The sequence below is a fragment of the Oryctolagus cuniculus genome, chromosome 1 (genome assembly GCF_964237555.1).
Source record: "Oryctolagus cuniculus chromosome 1, mOryCun1.1, whole genome shotgun sequence".
In the NCBI taxonomy this organism is placed as follows: Eukaryota; Metazoa; Chordata; class Mammalia; order Lagomorpha; family Leporidae; genus Oryctolagus; species Oryctolagus cuniculus.
Window position 1 is genome coordinate 60,540,325 of NC_091432.1, and position 25,834 is coordinate 60,566,158.

Genomic DNA, 25,834 nt, shown 5'->3' on the forward strand with positions numbered 1-25,834 from the left:
GCCTGCGGGAGGGAGGGAGGTTGGGGGGGAAGCCACAACAATGCAAAAGTTGCACTTTGTAAATTCACATTTATTAAATAAAAAAACAGAATGTTCATATCAATACCAGTATATTCATATTTCTACTTCTGAGTGCAAACAATCTGAAAACTGCATGCACACTTCAATACTGTTTTCACTGGACATTTTTTATTTGATTCTACCAGTAGTTTCCAAAGATCAATTAAGCACCTCTTACTATCTAAAACACACACACACACACACACACACAAACAAGTACACAATTGAATTTTACTCCCAAAAATGTTGGAGGCAGAGTACTTTAAAGAAAGAGATAATAGCATAATAATATAGCAATCCACACATCCAAAACCTACTTTAGTAATGATCAACTCACCGTCAGTTGCGATTCATCTCTATATGTCAAGGGGGAAGACAGATAATATTTGTACAGTCTGTTAGTGGGTGTTAGTGGGTGGGTGGTTTATGTTCCTTAATCCTGGGGTTCAGAATCAAGAAACTCATTTGATAAGTAACGTAGTCACATTTGCTAATACAACCTTATCAGTAACATTGGTGTTATATAGATCTTTCATTTGTCCTATTCTTTTGCTTCATCTTTTAATTGGCTTGGAACTTAGGACAAGAAACAGAATATAATTTATTGCAGTCCCTAATCCCCCAACAACTACGAAGTACAAAAAAATTAGCTACTTTTATTAGACAATCTGTCTCCCCCACCAACAGATCCTGTAAGAGTTGACCACACTTACCAGGTTCATCTCATCCTTCACCCTAGGCAACAACTGGTTAGATCTGACTCAAGGTGATCAGTTAGATGCATTGTCTCTTCACCTCTCAAAAAATTCAACAAAGACATAATGTCTGTTTTAATTTGACGGTAGCTGCTTTTCTGGATTGGGATGGCCATTTTCCCACCACTTACATTCCTCACAAGCAGCTGCAGAAAACCCAGCTTCAGGGGAAACAGAATGGAGCAGGCAAACAGAGGGAAAGAGAGGCAGGAGACCAGGAGGCTCCTCAGAATCAGAAGGGGGTGGCTGGCTCTCTGATCTTGTTCTGGTCCTCGAGAATTTTCTTGTCCTTAAATTCTGTGTGCCATTGTCATTTGACTCTGTTTGTAAAATGGAAGAAATTATACCCACTAGACACACTCAAGAGAGAGTATTGTAGTTTTGTGGAAGAACTTTCATGACAAGTTCATTTGAGATAGGAGCTGAGAAGCTTAGGTTTCTGAGGTGGGCAAGATGTCTCCATGAGAAAGGAAAAGCATTAGCTGATTATCCTGGAGAGGGAGGGAAGAAATAGAGGAAGAGTGTGGTAAATAGAATCTATAACATTGATGAGACACTTCCCGTGAACAATCTTCCACTTTCAGAATGCATTTTTTTGTAAACATTGGTGAAAAGACTATTCTTGACACCAGATTCATGTGAGAACTCTCAGGAGGTGTGAGTATATCAGACTGTATGGAACTTTGGACTTGAACCTGGGACAAGAGCTAATTTTTTTAAGGAATTATTTATTATTTGAAAGCCAGAGTTGCAGAGAGAGAGAGTGAGAGAGGGAGAGAGTGAGAGCACGTGCACATACATGAGAGAATATTTTCCATCTATTGGTTCACTCCCCAGGTGGCCCCAATGGCCAAGGCTGGTCCAGGAGCCAGGAGTGTCTTCTGAGTATCCCACATGGGTAGCAGGAACCCAAGCTCTTGGGCCATGTTCCACTGCTTTTCTCAGGCCTTTAGCAAGGAGGTGGATCAGAAGTGGAGCAGCTGGACTCCAACCAACACCCACATGGGATGCCAGCATTTTAAGTAGCAGCTTTACCCACTAGGGCACAACACCAGCCCCAGACAACAACTCATTTTAACCAGATGATATCTTGCCACTTTGAATACTCAGCCTCTCCAACTTCCTCTTTTAGAGGGAAGTATCCTGTAATTTATAGGGAGTTGAAAAGTATTTACCCTTGGTTCTCCTCACCCTGGTTATCTTGGCAGTGCTGTCCTATCATCATGAATGTTTCCCCTGCTCTCATTTGGCCTGTCTCCACCAGCAGCTCAACCTTAAAGCCCATTTCATGGATTTCTCCAGGAAATAAAATGAGGAGCTCTTTAGGGCAGCTCTTTATTTCCTTTACATATCTCTCTCTGCAGTCTTCCTAAAATTACCAACAGCCGATGTGGTTATGGGCAGGTCTCTTCATGGAAAAGTTGAGGCAATTTCAGAAGGACAATTTCATGTCAAAGAGGGAAGTACAAAGCACTCTAATTTAGAATTTTCTTTACTTCTCAAAAGGGTGTGACTTAGAGATCTATATTTTGCACAAACTCTCTGGCTCTTAGGCTTGAAGCTGTTGCTTCTTCATAGGACCTCCTTTTAAATTTGCTCTATTTAACACTCCATCAATGTCCTTGGGAAAAACACCATACCTATCCACAGAAAGGGATTGCATCTCTCTTTCTAAATTCTGCACTTTCACCCTAACCTAGTATCCCACGCCTTAGTGTTCAATTTAAGTTAGGGTCTGCAGCCAGTCAAAAATGAAGCCTATTGCCACACAATTCTTGCAGAAGTATGCATATAGGGGTAGGCTAGGGTGACACAGGAAGGAGAACCTCTATTGTTGGTTGCAGACTTAGATCATCCTGGCTGGATTTCTTTTCAATATTCCTACATGTGTTAGTAGGAATCACATTAGTTCATTTGATAAATAGAATTGTTATATTGGCTCATGTACTGTTCCCAGGAACAGAGGTTAATTTTTAGAGTACAATCTAAACTCATATTGAGAAAGGATACATTTCCTCAATTAGAAGGACATCTTGCCTTTTCCCAGAGCTAGTGGGCCCTATTATTGTGAAGAAAACAGGTCTGGTTTCTTTCCTGTTCTGCTTGGGAAGCTATTGAAATAATAAATAAGCTATATTATCCTTTAATGGCTCCTCCTTTTTATTAATTCAGGAAAGGTTCCAGACTGAATATATTGTTTCAACAGTCGACTTCAGAGGCCGGGGTGACTGCTGATTCTTTTACAATAAACCCACCTTCACTTAAGTTAGCCAAGACAGTTTCTATTCTTTGCAACCAAATGATGCTGGTTTGGAAGAACAGTAGATTCTTGGGAAGCAGGTTTGAAAGCAATAGATCCTCCAAAGAATGTGAGTACTTCCCCAGCATCACAGCGTGCTCCATAGTGGTGAAGATTTTCTCATTATTGGGAGAGCAGTTTAGCGAAACCTAGTTAGCTTGGGTGGATTTCTGGTGTTTTTTTGTTTTTTGTTTTTTTGCAAAAAAGTGATGCCTGACTAGGATCCACTATAATGGAGGCAATGTGAGAATCCCTGACATGACTTCTTATACTATCATAACTGTTGATAAAGGTTAATTACAACATTTGTACAATTCTTTTTTTTTTTTTTTTTTTTTTGGACAGGCAGAGTGGACAGTGAGAGAAAGAGACAGAGAGAGAAAGGTCTTCCTTTGCCATTGGTTCACCCTCCAATGGCCGCCGCAGCCGGCGCACTGTGGCCAGCGCACTGCGCTGATCGGAAGGCAGGAGCCAGGTGCTTCTCCTGGTCTCCCATGGGGTGCAGGGCCCAAGGACTTGGGCCATCCTCCACTGCACTCCCTGGCCACAGCAGAGAGCTGGCCTGGAAGAGGGGCAACCAGGACAGAATCCGGTGCCCCGACCGGGACTAGAACTCGGTGTGCCGGTACCGCTAGGCGGAGGATTAGCCTAGTGAGCCGCAGCGCCGACCAACAACATTAGTACAGTTCTAAGCGAATCCACCAAGGGTTAAGACTCTTTGGGTATGAAGGTTTAAGCCAGTTTACCTGGTAAAGAAATCCTAACTGGTGTGGGTACTAGTTAAAAGCATTGGTGGCACAAAATGGATTAAGGAGGAAAGACAAAGTAAGACCAGCTTTAGTTTTGTTTTTTTTTTTTTTCTTTTTCTTTTTTAAAGATTTATTTATTATATGAAAGGCAGAATCAGAGAGAGAAAGAGGTCTTCTGTAATCTGGTTCCCTCCCCAAATGGCCACAATGGCTGGAGCTGCATCAATCTGAAGCCAGGAGCCAGGAGCTTCCTCAGGGCCTCTGATGTGGGTGCAGGGGCCCAAGGACTTGGGCCATCTTCTACTGCTTTCCTAGGCCATAGCAGAGAGCTGGACAGGAAGTGGAACAGCTGGGACTCTAACCTCACCAATATGGGATGCTGACACTGCAGGTGGCTGCTTTACCCACTACACCACAGTCCTGGCCCCCCCGGCTTTAGTTCTTAAATGCGACTATCAAATTCTCATCCAACTGGCACTGAATTTTTATTTGACTATAAATTTATTTTTCTAGTACATATGAGTCTAACTGAATTTGTTTTCTGAGATTTTAACACAAGTTAACTGATTTCTCCCTCCCTTTCTCTCTTTCAATCTCATTATCTTTTTTTTTTTTTTTTTTGACAGGCAGAGTGGACAGAGAGAGAGAAAGAGAGAAAGGTCTTCCTTTTCCGTTGTTTCACCCTCCAATGGCCGCTGCAGCCGGTGCACTGTGCCTATCCAAAGGCAGGAGCCAGGTGCTTATCCTGGTCTCCCATGGGGAGCAGGGCCCAAGCACTTGGGCCATCCTCCACTGCACTCCCGGGCCACAGCAGAGAGCTGGACTGGAAGAGGAGCAACCGAGACAGAATCCGGCGCCCCAACCAGGACTAGAACCTGGTGTGCCAGCGCCGCAGGCAGAGGATTAGCCTATTGAGCCATAGTGCCAGCCTTAATCTCATTATCTTTTGCATTAGTTAATTAATTGCCATTTAATCTTGTTGGGGACCAGTGTTGTGGCATAGCAGGTAAAGCTGTCACCTGTGACACCAGCATCCCATGTGAGCACTAGTTTGTGTCCTGGCTGCTCCACTTCCCATTCAACTTTCTGCTAATGGCCTGGGAAATGCAGCAGAGTATGGCCCAAATGCATGGGCTCCTGCTACCCATATGGGAAACTCTGATGAAGCTCCTGGCTCCTGGCTTTGGCCTGGCACAGCCCTGGTCATTGCAGCCATTTGGGGAAATTAACCAGCAGATCTGTCTCTGTCTCTGTCTCTCTCTCTCTCTCTCTTTTTTTTTTTTTTTTTTTTTTTTTACAGGCAGAGTGGACAGTGAGAGAGAGAGAGAGAGAAAGGTCTTTCTTTGCCGTTGGTTCACCCTCCAATAGCCGCCGCGGCCGGCGCACCGTGCCTATCCAAAGGCAGGAGCCAGGTGCTTTTCCTGGTCTCCCATGGGGTGCAGGGCCCAAGCACTTGGGCCATCCTCCACTGCACTCCCTGGCCACAGCAGAGAGCTGGCCTGGAAGAGGGGCAACCGGGACCGGGACTAGAACCTGGTGTGCCGGCGCCGCTAGGTAGAGGATTAGCCTATTGAGCCGTGGTGCCAGCCCCTCTTTTTCTCTAACTCTGACTTCCAAATATATAAGCAAATCTTTAAAAAAATAAATAAATAAAATCTCTTCTTCCCACCATACTAAAGATGAGATTGATGGAGAGAGTGAGAGAGGGCATCCCTGACTTGGAGAAGACAAGATTCAGTAGAGGAAGAAGTAGCACAGCTACTTTCTGAGAGGAAAGACCACACGAGACAGGAGGCCTTTGCATGCTTCCAGCAGCTTGTGCACTACCACACAGGGAAGTTGCAGGGTTCTCCTGTGATAATCAGTTTCAATTTTAACTAACAAACTATGACTGTGGCCTTTTCGAGCATCATATTGAGGTTTAAATCCTAGATCTAGCTTGAGATCAGGGCAGGCCCAACTATATCAAGTATGGAAAAAGCTCATTTCTGTTCCCCTAATCCACTTTTGTCATTAAAACACACTAAGACTGTGAGGATCCTAAGGCAGAGTGTTGTTTAGAGAAGATGGAATGGACACAAATCAAATCACTGCATTAATTCCTCTCATTTTTCAGCCCTGGTTGCCAAGCTACCCCAGGGGGTTTTGTCTGATAATGAAGATGATGACAATTTCTTTTGCACTGATTCTTACTTGTGTTCTTCTAGGGGTGCTGATGTCAGCAAAAACCAGGGAACATCAGTTAAACAAGCAAGGTCCAACATTTTAAGTCTGCCTGTGACCAGACTCAGCGTGTTTACTCTGTTTCCTATATTCTAAGCATTGATTATTGCATGTCTCTCTCCCAAGGTTGCCAGCTACATCTTAAGTGGAGGCTTCACTCTTTTTTTTTAAAAAAAATTATTTATTTATTTAAAAGGTAGAGTTGAGCCGGCGCCATGGCTCAATAGGCTAATGCTCCACCTTGCGGCGCCGGCACACCGGGTTCTAGTCCCGGTCGGGGCGCCGGATTCTGTCCCGGTTGCCCCTCTTCCAGGCCAGCTCTCTGCTATGGCCAGGGAGTGCAGTGGAGGATGGCCCAGGTGCTTGGGCCCTGCACCCCATGGGAGACCAGGAAAAGCACCTGGATCCTGGCTCCTGCCATCGGATCAGCGCGGTGCGCCGGCTGCAGCGGCGGCCATTGGAGGGTGAACCAACGGCAAAGGAAGACCTTTCTCTCTCTGTCTCTATCTCTCACTGTCCACTCTGCCTGTCAAAAAAAAAAAAATTAAAAGGTAGAGTTATATATATATAGAGAGAGATCAACCATCAGCTGGTTCACTTCCCAAATGGCCACAATGAGCTGGGCTGTGCAGGCAGAAGCCAGGAGTCCGGAACTTCAACCAGGTCTGCCCTGTGGGTGGCAGGGGCTCAAGCACTTGGGTCATCTCCTGCTTCTTTCCCAGGAACATTCACAGGAAGCTGAATTGGAAGTGGAGCAACCGAGACTCAAACCAGCATCCATATGGGATGCCAGCATCATAGGCAGCAGCTTAACCTGGTGTATCACAACACTGGCCCCAGAGGTGTAACTCTTGTTAAAATATTTACTCCTTAGGATTGTTCCAAACATGATTCACTCCTTATTGGTACTTTACCTTGTCTAGCAAAACAACTTTATCATTTTTAGTGAGCAAATCTTTCTTGGACTCTTTTATGTCTAGACTTTTCTGTGCAGGCCACTTGTTATTTACTAAAAACTGAAATAGCTGTGTCAACCAGGTCCAGATAAATTGCATGCTCTAAACTCAACATCCTCATCTTTCTCAATACCTTCACATCCCTGTTCCAGGATGAGGCAGGGTTGCATGAACATCCTGAGCATTTTCACTATCCAGGCAGAAGGGAATCTCCTTCAGCAGTCACTTATTTATACTCATTCCCTTGAAAGATAAAATCTATAACAATAGCATTCCTATCATCGAAGAGATCTGCGTGAGAAGATATATATTTTTGAGACTGCTAGGCCTAGTTCTAAAGCATGGTACCTTTTCAGAAACCACTCTCCTAAATCCTTTTCTATTAACTTTAATTGGTCCAAATGCTGATGGGAGAAATCCTTCCTCCATGAATTGCTGTGTAATTTTAGTCATAAGGATTATTTCTTGTCGAGATGTGGCTTTCAGGCTAAATCAGTTTCTCTGTCTCATCTCTCAGAGGAGCCTGTGGTGTTGCTTTTGGTCACTAGGAAGTTCGGGCAGCACACTCACCTGTAGGTGTTAGCCAGAGGCGTGCGGTTCAGCATGGAAGCCACTTGCACATGGGATGGTAAGCACTTGAAATGTGGTTAGTATGACCGAGGACTGTGCTTTACATTTTATGTCACTTTAATTAATTAAAATTTAAAACCATCTAGAGCAGGGCTTAAAAAAAAACACCTTAGATGAAGGTAGGAAAATGGGTTTGGAGTCATGATGCTTCCATACGGTGGCTGGATGGTGCTCCGGAGTGTGGTCATGGCTGCGTGCTTCTTGGAGGGGACTCATGCATTATGCTCTCCCTGTAAATGTCTTGATGGGAGTTCCAGAAAGATGCTACCACTGAGTTGAGGCTAGATAAAGACACCATCTTAGGACAAGGTTGTGGAACATACCTGACCATCTTTGCAAAATATTTTTAGCTGCTACTCAAAGAATGCCAGGCAGCATCCCTCTCCTCGTGGGGCTGTCTCTCCTTTGAGGCCCCATTTCTCCACTACCTAGTGATAGTCCTTTCTCATCCTTTGTCAACAGTCTATGAAGTTTCCTCTTACTCATGCTTTCTCTGCAGTGATGTGAAGAGAGATCTGAGGATCAGAGAGGATAAGGGAGTGGCTAGGGTCACCGCTGAGTAAGTGGTGAGTGGCAAAGACAGAATTCACAGTCAGTCCTCCGCGTTTATTCAGGGCTTGCTCCTCCTTAGTGAAGTCATCTCATTGCCTCCTTGGGGCCAGTCCTGCATGATCATTAAGACACCCAGTATTAAGAAGGTATTTATATAAAAAAAATTAAGAGGCATTGAGACAGAGACAGAGAGACAGAAAGATCCTCTCAAATGCCTGCAATCGTTGGAGCTGGACCAGAATTGCTGGGAGCTGGGAACTCCATGTGAGGGACTCAACTATCTGAACCATCACGTGCTGCCCTCTAGGGGTCTGCATTAGGAGGAAATTCAAATCAGGAACAGCAGCCTGGACTCAAACCCAGGCACTCCAATATGGGTTGTAGGTGTCTTAGCCACTAGGCCAAGCATTCATCCCCAAAATCCTTTTTTAAAATAGCATTTCACTCTTATAAAGGCATAATACTCCTTATAGATCAGTATCAATACAAACAGAATTCAGCAAAGAGAACAGGGTATTGATAATTTATTGTGTGAGGTCAGTGTGATCAGTATCACCATCAAAAAAATAAAGTAGCAGGCATATATTAACATAAATGTTTTGTAAATCTAGCAGATGTAGATTAAGTGACTCATCCATGGTACACAACCAAGGAGTGACATAGCTAGGATTGGAACAGGTGTGCTGATGGAAGCCCTGTTACCCTGTATAACTAGGTGGGTGCTATCCTGCCCCTCTTCCAGGGTTGCTGTCGGTGAAGGACAGACCCAGTACTCACAAGTCACCCCTTATTAGGCCCTCGAATTCAGAGCATCTCTTCCCTACTACACTTCATCATCTCCTTAATTCTCTTATTGTTTTCCTGTCATGTCTACCTAGGTCACAGATCATGTTGACAGACAAAACACAGATTCCTGGTTAAAATTAAATTTTATACAAACGATGGATAACTTTTTTTCCCACTGTGTTACATGAGATGTACTTTCTCTAACAAAAAGTGTTTGATGTTTATCTGAAACTCAAATTTAACTTACTGTTCTGTATTTTTATTTGCTGAATCTGGCAACCCAGCTGCCTGCAAATTCCCTGTCATCCACATTAGTGCAGGCCAGGTCCCAGGCTCCCTCAAGAAGTCTGAGGAATCAAGTAGCATCTCATCACTCAAATCAGAGCAGGACATAACACGTGTTTAACAACAACATCTTGCCAAGTGCTCTGCTGGGCCCTCTATAGGGATGGAACTTTGACTCATTTAGCCACTTTTGGCCTCGGTTTCATTTGGACTGGTGAGTGCCGCTGACAGCTGTGGCTCTGGGCTTGTCCCTTTCCCTTTCTGATCTTCACAAATCCTTCACTGTGTGGCAAGTGAGAAGCAGCTCAAAGAGCATGCACCAAGCTCCATGCAAAGAGTGATGCAGTGGTGAGTGTTTCTTTTACAACAAATCTAATTGCACTGGATTTAGACTGTTTCTCTAGCCACTGTGATATTTTTGGTAGTGCTGTTAATTTGTCTAAGAAGCAGAGACCTGGGTTGGCGCTCAGCTCTGTTATTTATCAGTAGTATGATCTCAGCAAGTGATCTACCCTCCATTTCCCAGCCTCCTCACTGTGAAGTGGGATATGACTACCACAATTTATCTCAGAGGGTTGCTGTGTGGATTGATCTAATTAACACATACAAAAGGTTTAAAACCATGCCTAGCAAAAGTTAATTCTGTTAGAAGTCATTAGAGTGCCTACCTGCCAGGGCTGTGGTGGGATAAAGTAGAAGACAGCAGATTTTTTTTTTTAAATAGAGTTGGGAAATTAATTAGAGTATACCTCTCAAAAAACCTATATTTTCAGAGACCATGCAATTAGTAGGGTCCAAACTGAGATTTTCAAGGGATAAAGGGGTACTTAGCGAATACTTGCATTTGAAGTGATAAACAGAGAATTGCACTAAGATTTCGAATATATTCAATCCTCATTACTTGCTGAGCTATGTTATATAAAACCATTGCAAACACTGAGTTAGTGAATAGTGAACCATTCCTCCCAGGAGAAATAAAGGATTCAGCTCCCACAAGTTCTGGTAGCATTTTCATCAATATCTTAATGTGCTTTATGCATATTTCTGTTTAAACATATCTTACTTAATATGTATGGTTGACTCTACAATACTAAGCCAATGGCTGACAGTACTGTAACCCATGCCTGAAAGAAGCTACCTAGCTATGAGCTTCCTCTGGAAGGCACAGCACAGCCATGTGTTTCAGAACCCTAGACAGCATATCAGCACCATGGGTGGGGGCCACTGTAATGAATGACATCTCCAGCAAAAAACACAAAAATGTGAAAAATGTGGCACTGGATAGACCATGAAAAAGACACTTGTTTATGGCACAAGAGCTGAAACAAGAAGGCAGAGAGCCATGCCTTGCTGGACCTCAGCTGGGAATGTGTGCTGTGTGGAAAGTCTGCAAATGGCCACAAAAGCACCTTGAATATTGATGTGAGGATAACAAACAAATTTTAGTAGATGAATTTGCAAATACTGAATCCAAAGATAATAAAGATCAACTGTGTGTGTTAAAAGGATGGCAGGCCCAGAAAACCTGGTGTGATCTGCTTGGCTGAATGGTGAGGGAGGGACTGTGGGTTCCCTGTGGACCTCCCCTGCCTCAAGAACACTTTGTGCCTGGTACAAAGCCCTTTGCTGCGGTCTGTAACCTGAGACTGCTCGTCAGTGCTGGACTGCCAGAGGCAGCAGTGGGATTCACTTTCTCTTCTCTAAAGAAACTGAGACTCTTGAGGCATTGAATCCAGCTTTGACTTCCATTATGGCACCGGGCTCCCTCATTCTGTCACACTGCTTTCTATGCAGAAGTGAACTTTCAGCAACACTTGAGAAAAAACGAAAACATCAATCAAATAAAGTCCCCTACAGAGACTGACTCTGGAGTTTCCTTGCTCTTTCCACTTTATTTAATCAGTTTAAATGTAATTTTAAAAACCGATACTTGATTCAACTAAGAAAACTTTTAAGTAAATTTAGAACAACTTGGGTATGTGACTGTAATTTTTCAGTTGTAAATTTAATGAAATCTAAATGTAGATCAATTATTTCCAATGAAAAATTAGTGTCTGAAATGAGAAGATCCTTAAATGTAAAATATACACCTGACCTGAAAGGCCTAAAATAATGCAAAATATCTAACATATCTAACTAATATACTTTTTTATATGATTACAAGTTCAAGTGATAATCTTGGATATAATGAGTCAAGCAAGATATATTATTACAATTAATTTCAGTTCCTTTTTAGTTTTTAAGAATGTGACTACTAAGCCGGCGCCGTGGCTCAATAGGCTAATCCTCCGCCTTGCGGCGCCGGGACTCCGGGTTTTAGTCCTGGTCGGGGTGCCAGATTCTGTCCCGGTTGCCCCTCTTCCAGGCCAGCCCTCTGCTATGGCCCAGGAGTGCAGTGGAGGATGGCCCAAGTCCTTGGGCCCTGCACCCCATGGGAGACCAGGATAAGCACCTGGCTCCTGGTTTCGGATCAGCGCGATGCACTGGACGCAGCACGCTGGCTGGGGCGGCCATTGGAGGGTGACCCAACGGCAAAGGAAGACCTTTCTCTCTGTCTCTCTCTCTCACTGTCCACTCTGTCTGTCAAAAATTAAAAAAAAAAAAAAAAAAGAATTGGACTACTACAAAATTTAAAATTATAAACATGAGGGGCTGGCACTGTAGCGCAGTGGGTTAATGCCCTGGCCTGAAGCACCAGCATCCCGTTTGGGTGCCGGTTTGAGACCCAGCTGCTCCACTTCCTGTCCAGCTCTCTGCTATGGCTTGGGGAAGCAGTAGAAGATGGCCCAAGTCCTTGGGCCCCTGCGCTCTCGTGAGAGACTGGGAGGAAGCTCCTGGCTCCTGGCTTTGGATCGGCATAGCTCCGGCCGTTGTGACCATCTGGGGAGTGAACCAGTGGGTACAAGACCTCTCTCTCTCTCTCTCTCTCTCTCTCTCTCTCTCTCTGCCTCTCCTCTCTGTGTAACTCTGACTTTTAAATAAATCATTTTTTTTAAATTATATACATGAATGGACAATGGTGAATTAGAAAGTTATTCACTCCTTCTCACATTGTTTGTGGTGACAGCACCAGGTAGCAGTTACAGAGTCACATATATGACCTATTAAGACTCCACAGATTTCCCTAGTGATCTTAGCCATAGATCATATCCAGTCTTTTTTTTTCTGGATCCTAAATGATCCTTCTATCCTTGAAGGGCTTTGAGCCTATTTTTCTTGGTAGATTCTCTGGGCTTCACCACGGGGTACTTTAATCTGATTTCCTACAGATAACTTCAAATCCTAAATTAAGTTCAGAGAACAGTTTCCATTCTTTCATGAGTTTCCATTCTTTCTTTCAATTTTGTAACCTTCATAATAAGTACAGAACAAACTAGGCATTACATTTTCTGTCATCATGAATTTTGCCATTCTAGACTAAGCCATGTAAATACATGGTCTTCTCAATAACTTACATAAATGTTATCATGTGGAAGTATATATAAATAAATTCCCCCCTCCCTCCTCCCTCTTTTTTTGTTTTCTTTGTCTTTAGTTCACATCAACAGGATGGCTTCAGTACCACAAACAACATTTCCCCCTCCCACGTTAGCTTCCCAGGCAAATCAATCTCTGACTGAATCTCCTTTGCTGAGGACAAGACCTCAAGATCAACTCTCCTCCCCTCTGGTTTCTTTCACATGGGATAAGCCCTGGATTGGTTCTCTGCATTCTGTGAGGCAGGAGTGTCTTGTTCACTGCCGTCTAGCCCATTCATTATGTGGCTTAGATGCAACTTGGCGACAGGAAGGGCATCCTAAAACTTGTGCCCCATGTTCTCTCAGACTTACCCCTAAGGTTAAAGCCAAAAACTTGCCAAGGGACTCCAAATCCCATTAAGTCGGCAGGTACTAGTGTCATCTTACTAGTTAAAGTGATCAGTTTAAGTGCATAACTGATCATAAAGATAGGATTAAGTATAAAAGGGATCACATAAATAAGACCAAGTGTCTGCTAATAATAATAGATGGAATTAAAAAGGAGAGAATGATACAACATGGGAAGCAGGCCACACACCAGACTCATAGAATAGCAAATGTCCTAAATAGCACTCTGGCTTCAGAATCAGCCCTTAAGGCATTCGAATCTGGCTAAAAAGCCCATGAGAGTATTTCAGGCATGGAAAGCCAAGACACTCTGGCAAAAATTGACCTACATGAAGGATCTCTGTGAGTGAGATCCTGGTGAAAGAAGGAGCCATCAAAGAAGGAGGTACCTTTCTCCGAAGGGAGGAGAGAACTTCCACTTTGATTATGGCCTTGTCTGAATAACGTCGGAGTTTGTGGACTCAAAAGGCTTCCATAGCTTTGGCAGCTCATGACAAGAGCCTTGGGTGATTACTGATGTCATAAATAAGAGTGTCAATTGTTAAATCAACAACAGGAGTCACTGTGCATCTCTGTCCTTAATGTGTTGTACTATGAGAATTAACGGTAAAACTAGTCTTTAGACAATACTTTATACTCTGTGTGTCTGTGTGGGTGTAAACTGTTGAAATCTTTACTTAATATAGAGTTGTATATAAAGATAATTAAAATTCTGAATATAAAGATAAATAAAAATGAATCTTAATGAAGAATGGGATGGGAGAGGGAGTAGGAGGCGGGGTGGGAGAAGGGGTGGGAAGGCGGGTATGGAGGGAAGAACTGCTGTAATCCAAAAGCTGTACCTATGAAATTTATATTTATTAAATAAAAGCTTTCTAAAATAACAAAGAAAAAACTTGTGCCCTACCTGTGTCAATTAATATTTCCTCATCCAACTTCAAAATAACAACACGTCCGATTAACTTATAACTTCCACAAATGGGCAAGTTAAATAGCAGGTGCTAGATTTGATTTTTCATAGTACATTATCTCCGGGGGATTCAGTGGATTACTGTGAGAGCATCATAATTAACTGTATGGGGTTGATGCCATAAAGCTAGAGTAATAGTCTCAAGAACCATTCTCCAAGTCTCAGAGATCATTCTCACCATTGGATTGAATGGGAAGCTTACAGACCAATTAAAACATTTTTACCCCTTTCAAAGCTCTCAACTGCTACCCCAGATGAGTTAGTGATTGGGCTATTGTATATAGGGCCTGGTTCTCAGAAGCACTCTGTTTTGCTTCTAAAGTCCAGTGAAGAAAAATAGGAAAAGAAACATTTAGTTGGGTAATTTGTGCTGTGTAATATTGGTAAATTATGTCAATTGTCCTCAGGCAGCTGGGGGTGGAAGAGCCAATGCTGCTTTTTGCTTAGGTTCACCTCTCTCTCTTCCTCAGTTGAACTGATTAGTAACTTATCTCTTCTTTAGATACCAAACAAGTGGCAGTTATTTTTCCAACAAAATCTCAGAAGCAAGTACCATCCAACTAATGTAGTGCTAAATCTTCTACGTCAAATTATTTCCCAGCTGTAGATACTGTGTGGCTTGTAATGACTTTACCTTCTTGAGCCAAGTCCCAGATACACAGGGGGATGCTTATGCTGAGATAAAAGTTGTTGCAGGACTTCTGCTGTGTAAAATTTCCTGTAAGTCACCTGGAATTGTTGCCCATGGCATTTTGGTCAGGCCCATTTTCCACATCTATTTCCCAGTCCAGATGGTTGCCTGTGAAAGGTGGGGCATGCCATTCTCCAAAGACCTGCCCTGTCCTTAATCATATGGGAGACAAAATGCCTGGATCAGGGACTGTAGCTGAAAAAACCTGTATTTGCTCAAGGTGGAGGGCTGCAGTTCTTTGATGATGGCTTCTCAGGGTTTTAAGAATGTAAACTTAGTCTAGGAGGAGGCCTTCCTGAGACCAGAATCTATTGAATTCCTCAAGTTACAGGAGGTTCAACAGAGACTATCAAGGATAATTTCCAGGCTTTTTGCCTTTTGTACTATCAGTGTGGGAGAAGGAGCCCAACTTTCACATTCTGCCCATTGGCTGTAGCAACAATTACATCCTCCAAAATTCTGGGCACTTGCCCAACCTCAAATTCATCTTCATGCATAGTGCTCTGATGCACTCAGTGTGCATTGTACAAAATATATAATTGATTGATTTACTTGGTAAGTAGTTTTTCTGCTTCGAATCCTTTTAGTAGGGGATCTCTGTGTGTATTAGTTTCTTTGGGCCACTATAACAGATTTCTACAAAATCACCAGGAAGAGTTGTCACAGAAAGTAATTTATTTATAGCAAATAAGGAGACCCCCAGGAAATAATTTACAAAACAATGACTTCATGAACAGGGAAAATGTGTATTGTTTTAGTTTGCCTTTTGTTACCTTAACTAAAATACCTGAGAGAAGCTTCTTTGGGAAAGAAAAGGTTTATTTCAGTTTACAGTTGGAGATTACAGGACCAGGTATCCCCATAATCTAGTACCTGATGGAGGCTAGTTAAGGCCAGTGTGGTCATGGTCATATCATGAGCCAGAAAGGGAGAGAGAGAGAGAACCTAAGCTGAACCTGAATTCCGGCAGTCAAACAACTTATGAGAATCACCCTCCAAAAGCATGCCCCCATTGACCCAAAGACCTCCTATTGGTCCCACCCCTTGAGGGATACCATCATTAGATCAATTCTCCATCCTTAATCCATCAACCATTGATGTTAGCACATCAGAGTTTAAATAGCTGCATGAGGTTTGGGGAGACAAACCCTACTGAACCCACAGCAGGTATCTTTTATTTTAGGGAGAAATGAATAGGTAAGAGGGCAAGGGCTTGTCATCACATGTAGGGGTGGGTGCATGTCCATGCAGGCAGATTTCAGAAACATTCTCCACCACAGGTTGCATATAATGGTCATAAAACTTGAGCTCCTCCTGTGTCAGATATCTAGCATTAAAATGAAGTAAAAGAAACTCTCAGACCCACCTGCATAGGCATTGCTCTTGCAGTAGCGCCTGGACCTCTCCTTGGAATGAAAACTAGAAAGACAACTTTGGAGAACATCTGGGGCTTTTAGGGTCTTTAAATAGAAATGAGCCACAATAAAGAGTTTTGAGCTGCTCAGCTGGATACATCACCATAAATTTAGTGGCTTAAAACAACAGAAAAATATGCCCTCACAGTTCTGGAGGGCAGAGCTACAAATACCAGTGTCAGCAAGGCCATGCACCTTTGGAAGGCCCTGAGGGAGAATCCATTCCATGACTCTTTCTTAGCTTCTCCTAGGCTTGTGGCTGTCCTCCAATCTCTGTCTCTGTTTTCACTTCATCTTCCTTGCTGTGACTCTGTGTTCTCTCTTTTCTTCTTATAAGGACACCAGACATTGGATTTACGGCTCCCCCTAAATTTAGGATGATGCCATTTCAAGATCCTTAATTTAATTTTATCTGCAAAGAACCTATTTCCAAGAGAGGTCACACTCACAGGTATGGGGATTAGAACTTGCACATATATTTTAAGGGTGCCCTCCTCAACCCATTAAAATGTAAAATACAAAAATGGCCATTTGAGTGAATAATATTCCTAATTCTCACCATAAAAGGGATCTCCAAACTTCTTGGTCATAATATGCCATTCCACAGTCGTCCATCATTCTGGATATTTTGATTTTTGGAGTCAGGACAAATTCTCATTTCCTCTTGCCTCAAACTTACAGTGATTTTTAATTGTTAGTGGCACAGAGCTTTTTCATTGTGTGGAGTAGCCTTACCCCTTCCGTAGGCAGGATGTCTGTGACAAAGGGTGGAAGGTAGTGCCTGTCCACTGAGGCTCAGCCTCTGCTTAATGGTTTGCTCTGTCTGGAACTCACATTGTTACTTTTTATTCAAAGGTTAAGTCCTTAGAGGATGCCTCATTTTTTTGTCTGGGCAGCTGAAAGTGAGGGTCAGGGATGTTTCTTGTACAATGAACACACACACATTTCTAATTATTTTTCACATTATTTTTTCCATTAACAGTCAGACATTGTTAGGCTATAAGAGACAATGAGTTCCAATGCAAGCAGTCCAATACAAACACTTTCAATGCAAACAGTCCAGCAACCTCTGGAGAGTGCTTCTACTTGTATCCAGTAATAAAACAGCAATTGTTTTTGAAAGCAGTATAATTCTCAGGCCGGCGCTGCGGCTCACTAGGTTAATCCTCCACCTTGCAGCGCCGGCACACCAGGTTCTAGTCCCGGTCGGGGCGCCGGATTCTGTCCCGGTTGCCCCTCTTCCAGGCCAGCTCTCTGCTGTGGCCCGGGAGTGCAGTGGAGGATGGCCCAAGTGCTTGGGCCCTGCACCCCATGGGAGACCAGGATAAGTACCTGGCTCCTGCCATCGGATCAGCATGGTGCGCCGGCCGCAGCGCGCTGGCCACAGTGGCCATTGGAGGGTGAACCAACAGCAAAGGAAGACCTTTCTCTCTGTCTCTCTCTCTCACTGTCCACTCTGCCTGTGGGGGGGAAAAAACACACAAAAAAACAACCAAAAAAAAAAAAACAGTATAATTCTCAGATGCTGAAAGCATTGCCTTGGTCAAAAATCCTTGGCTTGGGCATTTGGCCTAGCAGTTAAGATGTTCGCATCGCATATTGGACTGCCTGGGTTTGATTCCTGGCTCTAGCTCCTGATTCCAGTTTCCCACTAAAGCAGCAGTGATAACTCAAGGAATTGTGTCCTTTCCTTCCACGTGGAGACCTGGATTGAGTTCCCAGCTCCCAGCTTCAGTCTGGCCCAGTACCAGCTGATGTGGGCATTTGGGGGAGTGAACCAGCAGGTAGGAACTCTGTCTGTCTCTGCCTTTCAAATAAAATAAAATTTAAAAAAACTGGGGGCCAGCACTTTGGCGTAGCAAGTAAAGCCTCTGTCTGTAGAGCAGGCATGCACACATATGGGCACCAGTTTGAGTCCTGGCTGCTCCACTTCTGATATAGCTTTCTGATATGGCCTGGAAGATAGCCCAAATACGTGGGCTCTTGCCTTCATACAGAAGACCTGGAAGAAACTCCTGGTCCCTGGCTTTGGATTGGCCCAGCTCTGGCTGTTGCAGTCACTTGGGGAGTAAACCAGTGGCTAGAAGACCTCTCTCTGTCTCTCTGGTCTCTGTAACTCTGCCTTTCAAATCTTGAGTCTTCATTTCTGAAGTCTCCTGTGTCATAAAATTTTGATTAAATAATTCTGTTATGCCTTTCTCTTGTTAACCTGTGTTTTTTTTATTTTTATTTTTTTATTTTAATTTATTTTATTTTATTTTTTTGACAGGCAGAGTGGACAGTGAGAGAGAGAGACAGAGAGAAAGGTCTTCCTTTGCCGTTGGGTCACCCTCCAATGGCCACCGCGGCCAGCGTGCTGCAGCTGGCTCACCGTGCTGATCCGATGGCAGGAGCCAGGTACTTATCCTGGTCTCCCATGGGGTGCAGGGCCCAAGCACTTGGGCCATCCTCCACTGCACTCCCGGGCCACAGCAGAGAGCTGGCCTGGAAGAGGGGCAACCGGGACAGAATCCGGCGCCCCGACCGGGACTAGAACCTGGTGTGCCGGCGCTGCAAGGTGGAGGATTAACCTAGTGAGCTGCGGCACCGGCCAACCTGTGTATTTTTTTATAACAGGGTCAGCTCTGACCCTTATGATGGGTAGGAAAGGTATCACATCTTTCTGCTTCTGCAGCCAGATCTGGGCCAGACCAGACCTGGGCCAGGCTGAAGCCAGGAGCTGTGAGCTTCTTCTGGGTCTCCCACTTGGGTGGCGGGAGCTCAAGCACTTGAGCCATCTTCCATTGCTTTCCCAGGCACATTAGCAGAGAGCTGGATCAGAAGTGGAGCAGCCAAAACTTGTACTGGTGCTCATATGGGATGCCAGTGCTTAAGGCAGTGGCTTAACCTGCTACACTACAGTGTTACCCGGTTTCATTCTATATTTGGGCTTAGGTTTGATGATTGACAGTTATTTAGAAATGTATAATCCAATGGTAATAGATTGAGGAGTGAAACCCATCCTGGCCTGTAGATCTTCTTGGCCTCTCTGTGATGCCAGCATTCCATTCTCTTGGGTAAGGGGCATAACTTCTCTGGAATGAGGATCTTCAAGGGAGAAGGGAAAGGGAGTAGCCTTTTTAGGTTTTAGAGCTTGTCTAGGGGGAGAGGAATTCTAATTTCTATAATTTATTTTAGAGAAAAGGAGCTCTGATTTCTCTGCATTGCTTAGGAGAGAGAAAAACAAGGGGGATATAGGAGACTAGAAGAAAGTCAGAGAGATCTTGCTCTGACCTCTTGCCAGCTCTCCTAGTTCAGAGTACCCAGCATGCCAAAGAGCCAAACTTTGGGGCATCATTTTTGGAGCCCTTGGGCATTGTAAGTTGGAAGGAAAGATGAGACCTGAGGCCTCTGTGAGACTCTTCAGGTTCTATTAATTTTTCCTACAGAGACTTTCACACTGCAGAGAAATAACTGGAGAAGTTGCTATGGTTTGAACTGAACTGGCTCCCAAACTCATGCAAGATAATTAAACCGCTAAGTCACAAGTTAATGGTACTAAGAGGGCAGATACTTCATGCAATTTTGGTTTTTAGGAGAGGGGGCTAGTTGAAGGTCCTTAGGTCAATGGGGCTGTGTTCTTGGAAGGCAGTTCTCATAGGAAAGCCTGAGTTGGGCCCAAATGCTCTCTCTGCTTCCTGACTTATGTGATTCTTCCTCCACACATGGCTCTACCATTGCTATTTGCTGATGTCTCCAGATGCCTAATCCTTGGGACTGGACAATCTTTAACTTGAACTTCAGAACTATGAGCCCCCTGAGGGTGATCAGAAGCTAAAAGAGGCAAAGAACACTCATCACCAGAAGCTTTGTAAGGTACATGGCCCTGCCACGCCCTTGATTTCAGACTTCTTGACTTTAGTCTCAGGAGAAAACAGGTTTCTTATGCTTTAAGCTGCCTAGTTTATGGTCCTTTGTTCTGGTAGTCCTGGGCAACCACATGGACCATCCCTAAATTACAATGACCTCATTTTGAATTTTTAGACTCTAATGATAGAGCAAAAGAAATATGTATCCAGTAGAAATCATACTGTGAGTTATGAATTTTGATCTTTTCCCAGTCCAGTGATGTGCAGAAAGATACTCTCTGGCAATGCTGGACAGGGGCAGTGAGCATGGCTCTCTGTCACGTGATCATGAGGGTAAGCAAGCAACCCTCTAAAGTGCCCTGTGTTGCTAAGCTATGATGCTCGATAGGTTAGGCATTCTAAATGTGTTTTTGAATTACAATAATGTCAACTTAGAATGGGTTTTTTGGGATGTAATCCCATCATAAGTCAAGGGGCATCTGTATACCCACTGATTAATCATCATCGACATTACAAGTATGTTGATACTGTAGGGACCCCCAAATGATCTCCATGCTAGTCAGTTTCTCTCTTACTATAATGAAATACCTGAAGTGGCCAACTTTCTAGAGGAAGAGGTTTATTTTGGTGCACAGTTCTTCCACATTCAGCTGACGAAAGCTGCTGTTGAGGAGCTCTGTGAACCTCTTGTGGTCTTGAGTGCTGCCCAATTCATGAATCATTTTTTTGCTCAAATAAACTCTTTAAACACTGAATGTCTAAGTTTATCTTCTATTTTTTAAAGAGTTACAGAGAGAGGGAGAGGCAGAGAGAGAGGTCTTCCATCTGCTGGTTCATTCCCCAAATGGCCGGAGCTGGGCTGATTCAAAGCCAAGAGCCATGAACCAGGTTTCCCATATGGGTGCAGGGGCCCACGCACTTGTGCCATCTTCCACTGTTTTCCCAGGTCATTAACAGAGAGCTGGATCAGAAGTGGAGCAGTGGGGACTTGAACTGGCACTCCTATGAGATTCCAGCACCACAGGTGGAGGTTTATACTACTATGCCACAGCACCACCCTCCCAAGTTTATCTTTTAACAGAGGGTATCCCTCTACATCCTTGTTTTCTTTTTTCACCTTCATCAGAAGCTGCTACATGACTCTTCCTGGGAATGACCAAGGTCACCTTACCACAATTTCTATCTGGGCTTTGTTGACTCAGGCGTCCTTCTAGGGGGCCCATGTTATTTCTACTCATCTCATGGGCTTCCATTTTCCAATATCAGTCAGCTCCTATGGATTTTACACTTGAAGTTTTGGGGGATAAAGCTAGTAGAATCAACATTGGCTCTATTGCTAAGCTTTAAGGTCCTCCTTATTCTACACAATCATAGATATTTAGCAGGTCTTTGAAAATTACTCAAGTAGTTCTTTCAAATGCACTGAAAGATTTCCTGTGGTAGATATTTTTGACCTTCTAACCATTCCTAGCAGTACCAGATTTTTAAGATAAATACAGTTTCTTATCAAATCACCCATATGCCCTCAGGGAAGCTGAACATACCCTGCTCCAGGAGTAAGTCTAATTTATTAAAAGGTACTCCTTAGCTCTCTTCTGATTGGATAAGGAACTCGGGTCTAAGCCTTTCAATGCATGATACTTTCTTAGCCATGGAAGTGGTATCTGGAGTGGCCACGTAATCCAGGCAAGAGGAGGTTCTGGAGGCTTTTGGAACATCAGTGTCCTGAAGTTTTCAGGTGGTCTCCTCTTTATTCTGTACCTTATTAAGATATGTGTGGCCTGGAACTGCCACAGCTATCTTACTACCAGCGGGAGAATAAAACTGAAATCAGGTGGTGGTGTTGGTGCTGCGGTGGGTGGTGCACACATGACCGAGAGAACTGTAGCCCACTTAATCATCACTCTACTAGAATATTTTCCACTTGTTTGAATTGGGTTTCCTGTTATTGAGAACAGTCTGAGTTGGTGCTTTGGTTCCCTTAGTCTGAAAATCTTTTAACTGGCCCATCGCTGACTGGTCTCTCTGAACAAGTATAGCTACACTGGAAGAGACGGTGATTCCCACCAGGTTCCCAAGAGCATTCATTTTCTCTAGTTACAGGGAACAGGCTATATGACCTTGTACTATTTTAGCATTGACAGATATCAGGGGTTTGTTGCCCATTCTTTGCTGTAATTCTATGGAAGTCAGGCTTTAGGGCCTTTTGGGCCTCTGACACCGAGTTCTTCCAGAGTCTTGTCAAGTGCCCCCCACAGGCTGGGTGAGGAGACAAACAGGGCGAGAGGTCTCAGGATCAGCGTCAGAGCCAGGAGACTGCGATCAGCTTGCTGAGCATTGCTAGATAACGCACAGGGTTTTCCAAACTAACGACGTCAATTCGCGATCCGCGTCGTTAACTTGGTCCTTCAGGCTCACTCCCCCCTGCTGCAGCGGCATTTTCAAACCCTCATTCTCAGTAGGCACAAAATTGTAAGCTCGTGTCCCGAGCGGGTTGGGCAGAGCATCAGGCAGGAGCCACAGTCAACTCCCGTCAAAACAGACATACCAGCACCCAATCTAACCCTTTACAACCTTCCAAAGGTTGTAAAGCTTTCTCGTTTGTCCTCCAAGTTAGAGGTGCGTGAGGCAGGCGCTGCTGAGCTTTACCCTTGACGCTCAAAGAAAGAGAATTAGAGAAAGAAAACAGGATAATTCTACCCAGCAGGAAAAAACAGAGACGCAAGAAACAAAGCCGCCGGCTAAACCCTGGCAGTGACTGTTAGAAAATACCAGGGGATGCCCCGCCCGCTCCCTGTGCACAGTCAGTCAGGACTCGGGCCTCAGCCAGGAGAGTTCTCGCTTTGCGGCGGAACATTCCAGGGCCTCCCTGCCCACCGCGCCCAGCCTGGGGGCCGCGCAAACACGACTTTCAGCTACGTGGGAAGCCGAGGGCGGGCGCCGTTCTGGTTATCCTTTTGCCGCACTAACATAGTTTCTCTGCCCACTCGATGCAATAAATAAAAATTTCCGTGACTCGTCGTCCTTTGCCGTGGGAAGGGTACGTTCCAGAAAAAGGCACACTAGGGAATTGGGACGGGGGAGGGGAACGCAGACTCAGCGAGAGGGTTCGCGGGGGGCCGATTCTGGGCCAACTTGCTTCCCCGCGGGTCCTGGGGCGGAGCAGCAGCAGGGGGAGCGCCTCCAAAGGACCCTGCTCCTACATCCCGCCCCTCGCTCTCCCGCCGCCTGCAAAGGCCAACTCCGCCTGCCTGAGTCACGGCAGGGGCTGGGGAGGAGCCGGGGAAAGGCGGCCCCAGCCCAGAGCGCAGCCAGCGGCCGCGGGGAGAGCAGGCAGGGCGGTCTGGGATCATGGGGGAGAGCGCGCTGGAACCCGGGCCTGTGCCTGGGGCGCCGGTGAAGGGTCCCGTGCACGCCGTGACGGTGGTGACCCTGCTGGAGAAGCTGGCCACCATGCTGGAGGCGCTGCGCGAGCGGCAAGGAGGCCTGGCTCAGCGGCAGGGCGGCCTGGCGGGCTCGGTGCGCCGCATCCAGAGCGGCCTGGGCGCGTTGAGTCGCAGCCACGACACCACCAGCAACACGCTGGCGCAGCTTCTGGCCAAGGCGGAGCGCGTGGGCTCGCACGCCGACGCCGCCCAGGAGCGCGCGGTGCGCCGTGCCGCCCAGATGCAGCGGCTGGAGGCCAACCACGGGCTGTTGGTGGCGCGCGGGAAGCTCCACGTCCTGCTCTTCAAGGTCAGTGACCTCAGGCGTTCCCCCAATCCGGGGCCTCTTCCCGCCTCCGGGCCACCATCTGGGGACCACCCCTTCCCCAATTTGCCTACCCCACCCACATTCTGGACCCCGCCCGCCGAGCGAAGCTGTGGAACAAAATTCCAGAGTCGCGCCGACTTCCCACAACGAAGTCCCGCTTCTCTCTCCCACGCCTGGCCTTGCCAGGTCGCCCAGCTTAAAGCTCAGGAATGTGGTCCAAGTCCAGCCCATCCCCCAGTGGAGATAATGGGGGTAGCAGTGCGTCCGGTGCAATTCTCGGCCCGCTCCAGTTCGTGCCCACGAGGCCGCTAGCCTGATGTCAAGCCTCTATGTGGCTCCCAACTGCTTGACAAACCAAGGCAGTTCATTTGCAGCTCCTCCCCCTACCTCCCTCCCTTCCCTGTCTGCCTTTTCTTTCTCCCTCCAGCTGCCAAAATAAAGGGCGGGGCGGATTATCCTTGAGCATCTGAGCGAGTGTCAGGGTGATCGGGGTTAAGTGGCTGCCGGGTCAATGCTTTGTCTGTCACACGCAGGAGGAGGCCGAGATCCCAGCCAGTGCCTTCCAGAAGGCGCCAGAGCCCCTGGCCCTGGCCGACCAGTCCGAGCCGAGCCCAGAGCAGCCAGAGGCCGAAGTTGGCGAGAGCTCGGATGAGGAGCCGGTGGAGTCCCGGGCTCGGCGGCTGCGGCGCACGGGGTTGGAGAAGGTCCAGAGTCTGAGAAGGGCCCTTTCTGGCCGGAAAGGCCCTGCAGCGCCGTCGGCCACGCCCGTCAAGCCGCCCCGCCTCGGGCCAGGCCGCCGTGCTGAAAGCCAGCCCGAAGCCCAGCCTGCGCTCGAGGCCGCTCTGGAGCCAGACCCTCCCAAGGACACCGAGGAAGATCCCGGGAGACCTGGGGCTGCCGAAGCGGCTCAGCTGGAAATACAGAGTGCCGCCTAGGGCTGGTGCTGCCTGCCCTCTCTGTGTCTGTGCCTTGTCGCAAAGTAAATTCTTTTGAGAGTGCTGCACTCACGCCCAAATAAGGAGCGAATCCTGTACCCACAGCCTGCACTGGCCCTCCCAGGCTCCTCACTCCTGCTTGCGCTAAGCTCAATAAAAGTAATTTCCTCGAAATCCAGGCTCTGTGTGCAGGGGTGAGGGTGGGGTTGGGAAGGCAGTAGGTGGATTAAGACCATGTTGGAACGGGGAATGTGGCTTCAGTGTTAATTGATATTTCTCCCCAGTGGCCACTTGCTGCTCACTTTCCTCTTCCAGACGCACACTTTCTTTCTTAGCATCCAGGGCGGTGCTTTGTTGAAATTGCTCAGTAACCGTCCACTCATGGTTTTCCTCTTAGTCTCTTCTTCCTCTGCCACCTCCTGGAAGCTGAGTTTTCCGGGATTCACTCTGGGTCCTTTCCAGCTGATATTCACTCAGGCTTCTCCCAGCTGCTGCATACCAGCCAGATCACTGTCTTGAGCTGCAGTGGAAAAGTATTCTAGAAGTAGTGATCGTTCTTCCTTTTAGTTAAGTTCCATTTCAAGCCAACAGCTATTTATTGAATACTTACTATGTGGCACACCCTACCAGGCCTGGTTCAAACTTTCTCCCCATTTTGTGTTTTCTCTACCGGTGAACGGCTCCATCATTCACTCAGAAACCTTGGAGTCTTTGTTGGCTCAGCCTCCCTCACTCCTGTCCCCCAAGGAAACAGTTACCCCATTGATTTTTTTTTTTTATTGTCAACACAGATTGTTTACTTAAGGCATTATATTTGTCCTTGTACATATAACACAGCAGAGCACAACAACACATGCCATCTGGCTCTCAAGATACAAGACACATCAGAACAGCAGTCCATGTCCACGGAATAGGGTCATCTCAGATGTCTTTACAACCGGTGTAGGTGTGAATTCAAAATTTCCACGGGTCCCTCTCAAGGACTCTTCTTTCACTTCAGTATTTTTTGTTACTTTATTTTCCTTCTACTTATAAGAAACTGACAGCATGTCATGTAATGT

At 45.7% G+C, this 25,834-nt stretch overlaps 1 protein-coding gene across 1 annotated transcript; it reads left to right on the top strand.

The window, feature by feature from the left end:
* The first annotated feature begins 23,113 nt into the window (after positions 1-23,113).
* On the top strand, positions 23,114-24,947 carry CAVIN3 (caveolae associated protein 3). Its single transcript, XM_002708757.5, has 2 exons — positions 23,114-23,820; positions 24,372-24,947. Exons 1-2 carry the CDS (start codon positions 23,437-23,439, stop codon positions 24,771-24,773), a joined length of 786 nt encoding a protein of 261 aa, XP_002708803.2. The 5' UTR covers positions 23,114-23,436; the 3' UTR covers positions 24,774-24,947.
* The last annotated feature ends 887 nt before the right edge of the window (positions 24,948-25,834 follow it).

What these genes read in the sequence shown, in the direction of transcription:
- CAVIN3 (XM_002708757.5), top strand. Translation starts at nt 23,437, where the DNA reads ATGGGGGAGAGCGCGCTGGAACCCGGGCCTGTGCCTGGGGCGCCGGTG. An exon ending in TCCACGTCCTGCTCTTCAAG is followed by an intron (nt 23,821 to 24,371) that starts GTCAGTGACCTC and finishes TGTCACACGCAG; the next exon opens with GAGGAGGCCGAGATCCCAGC.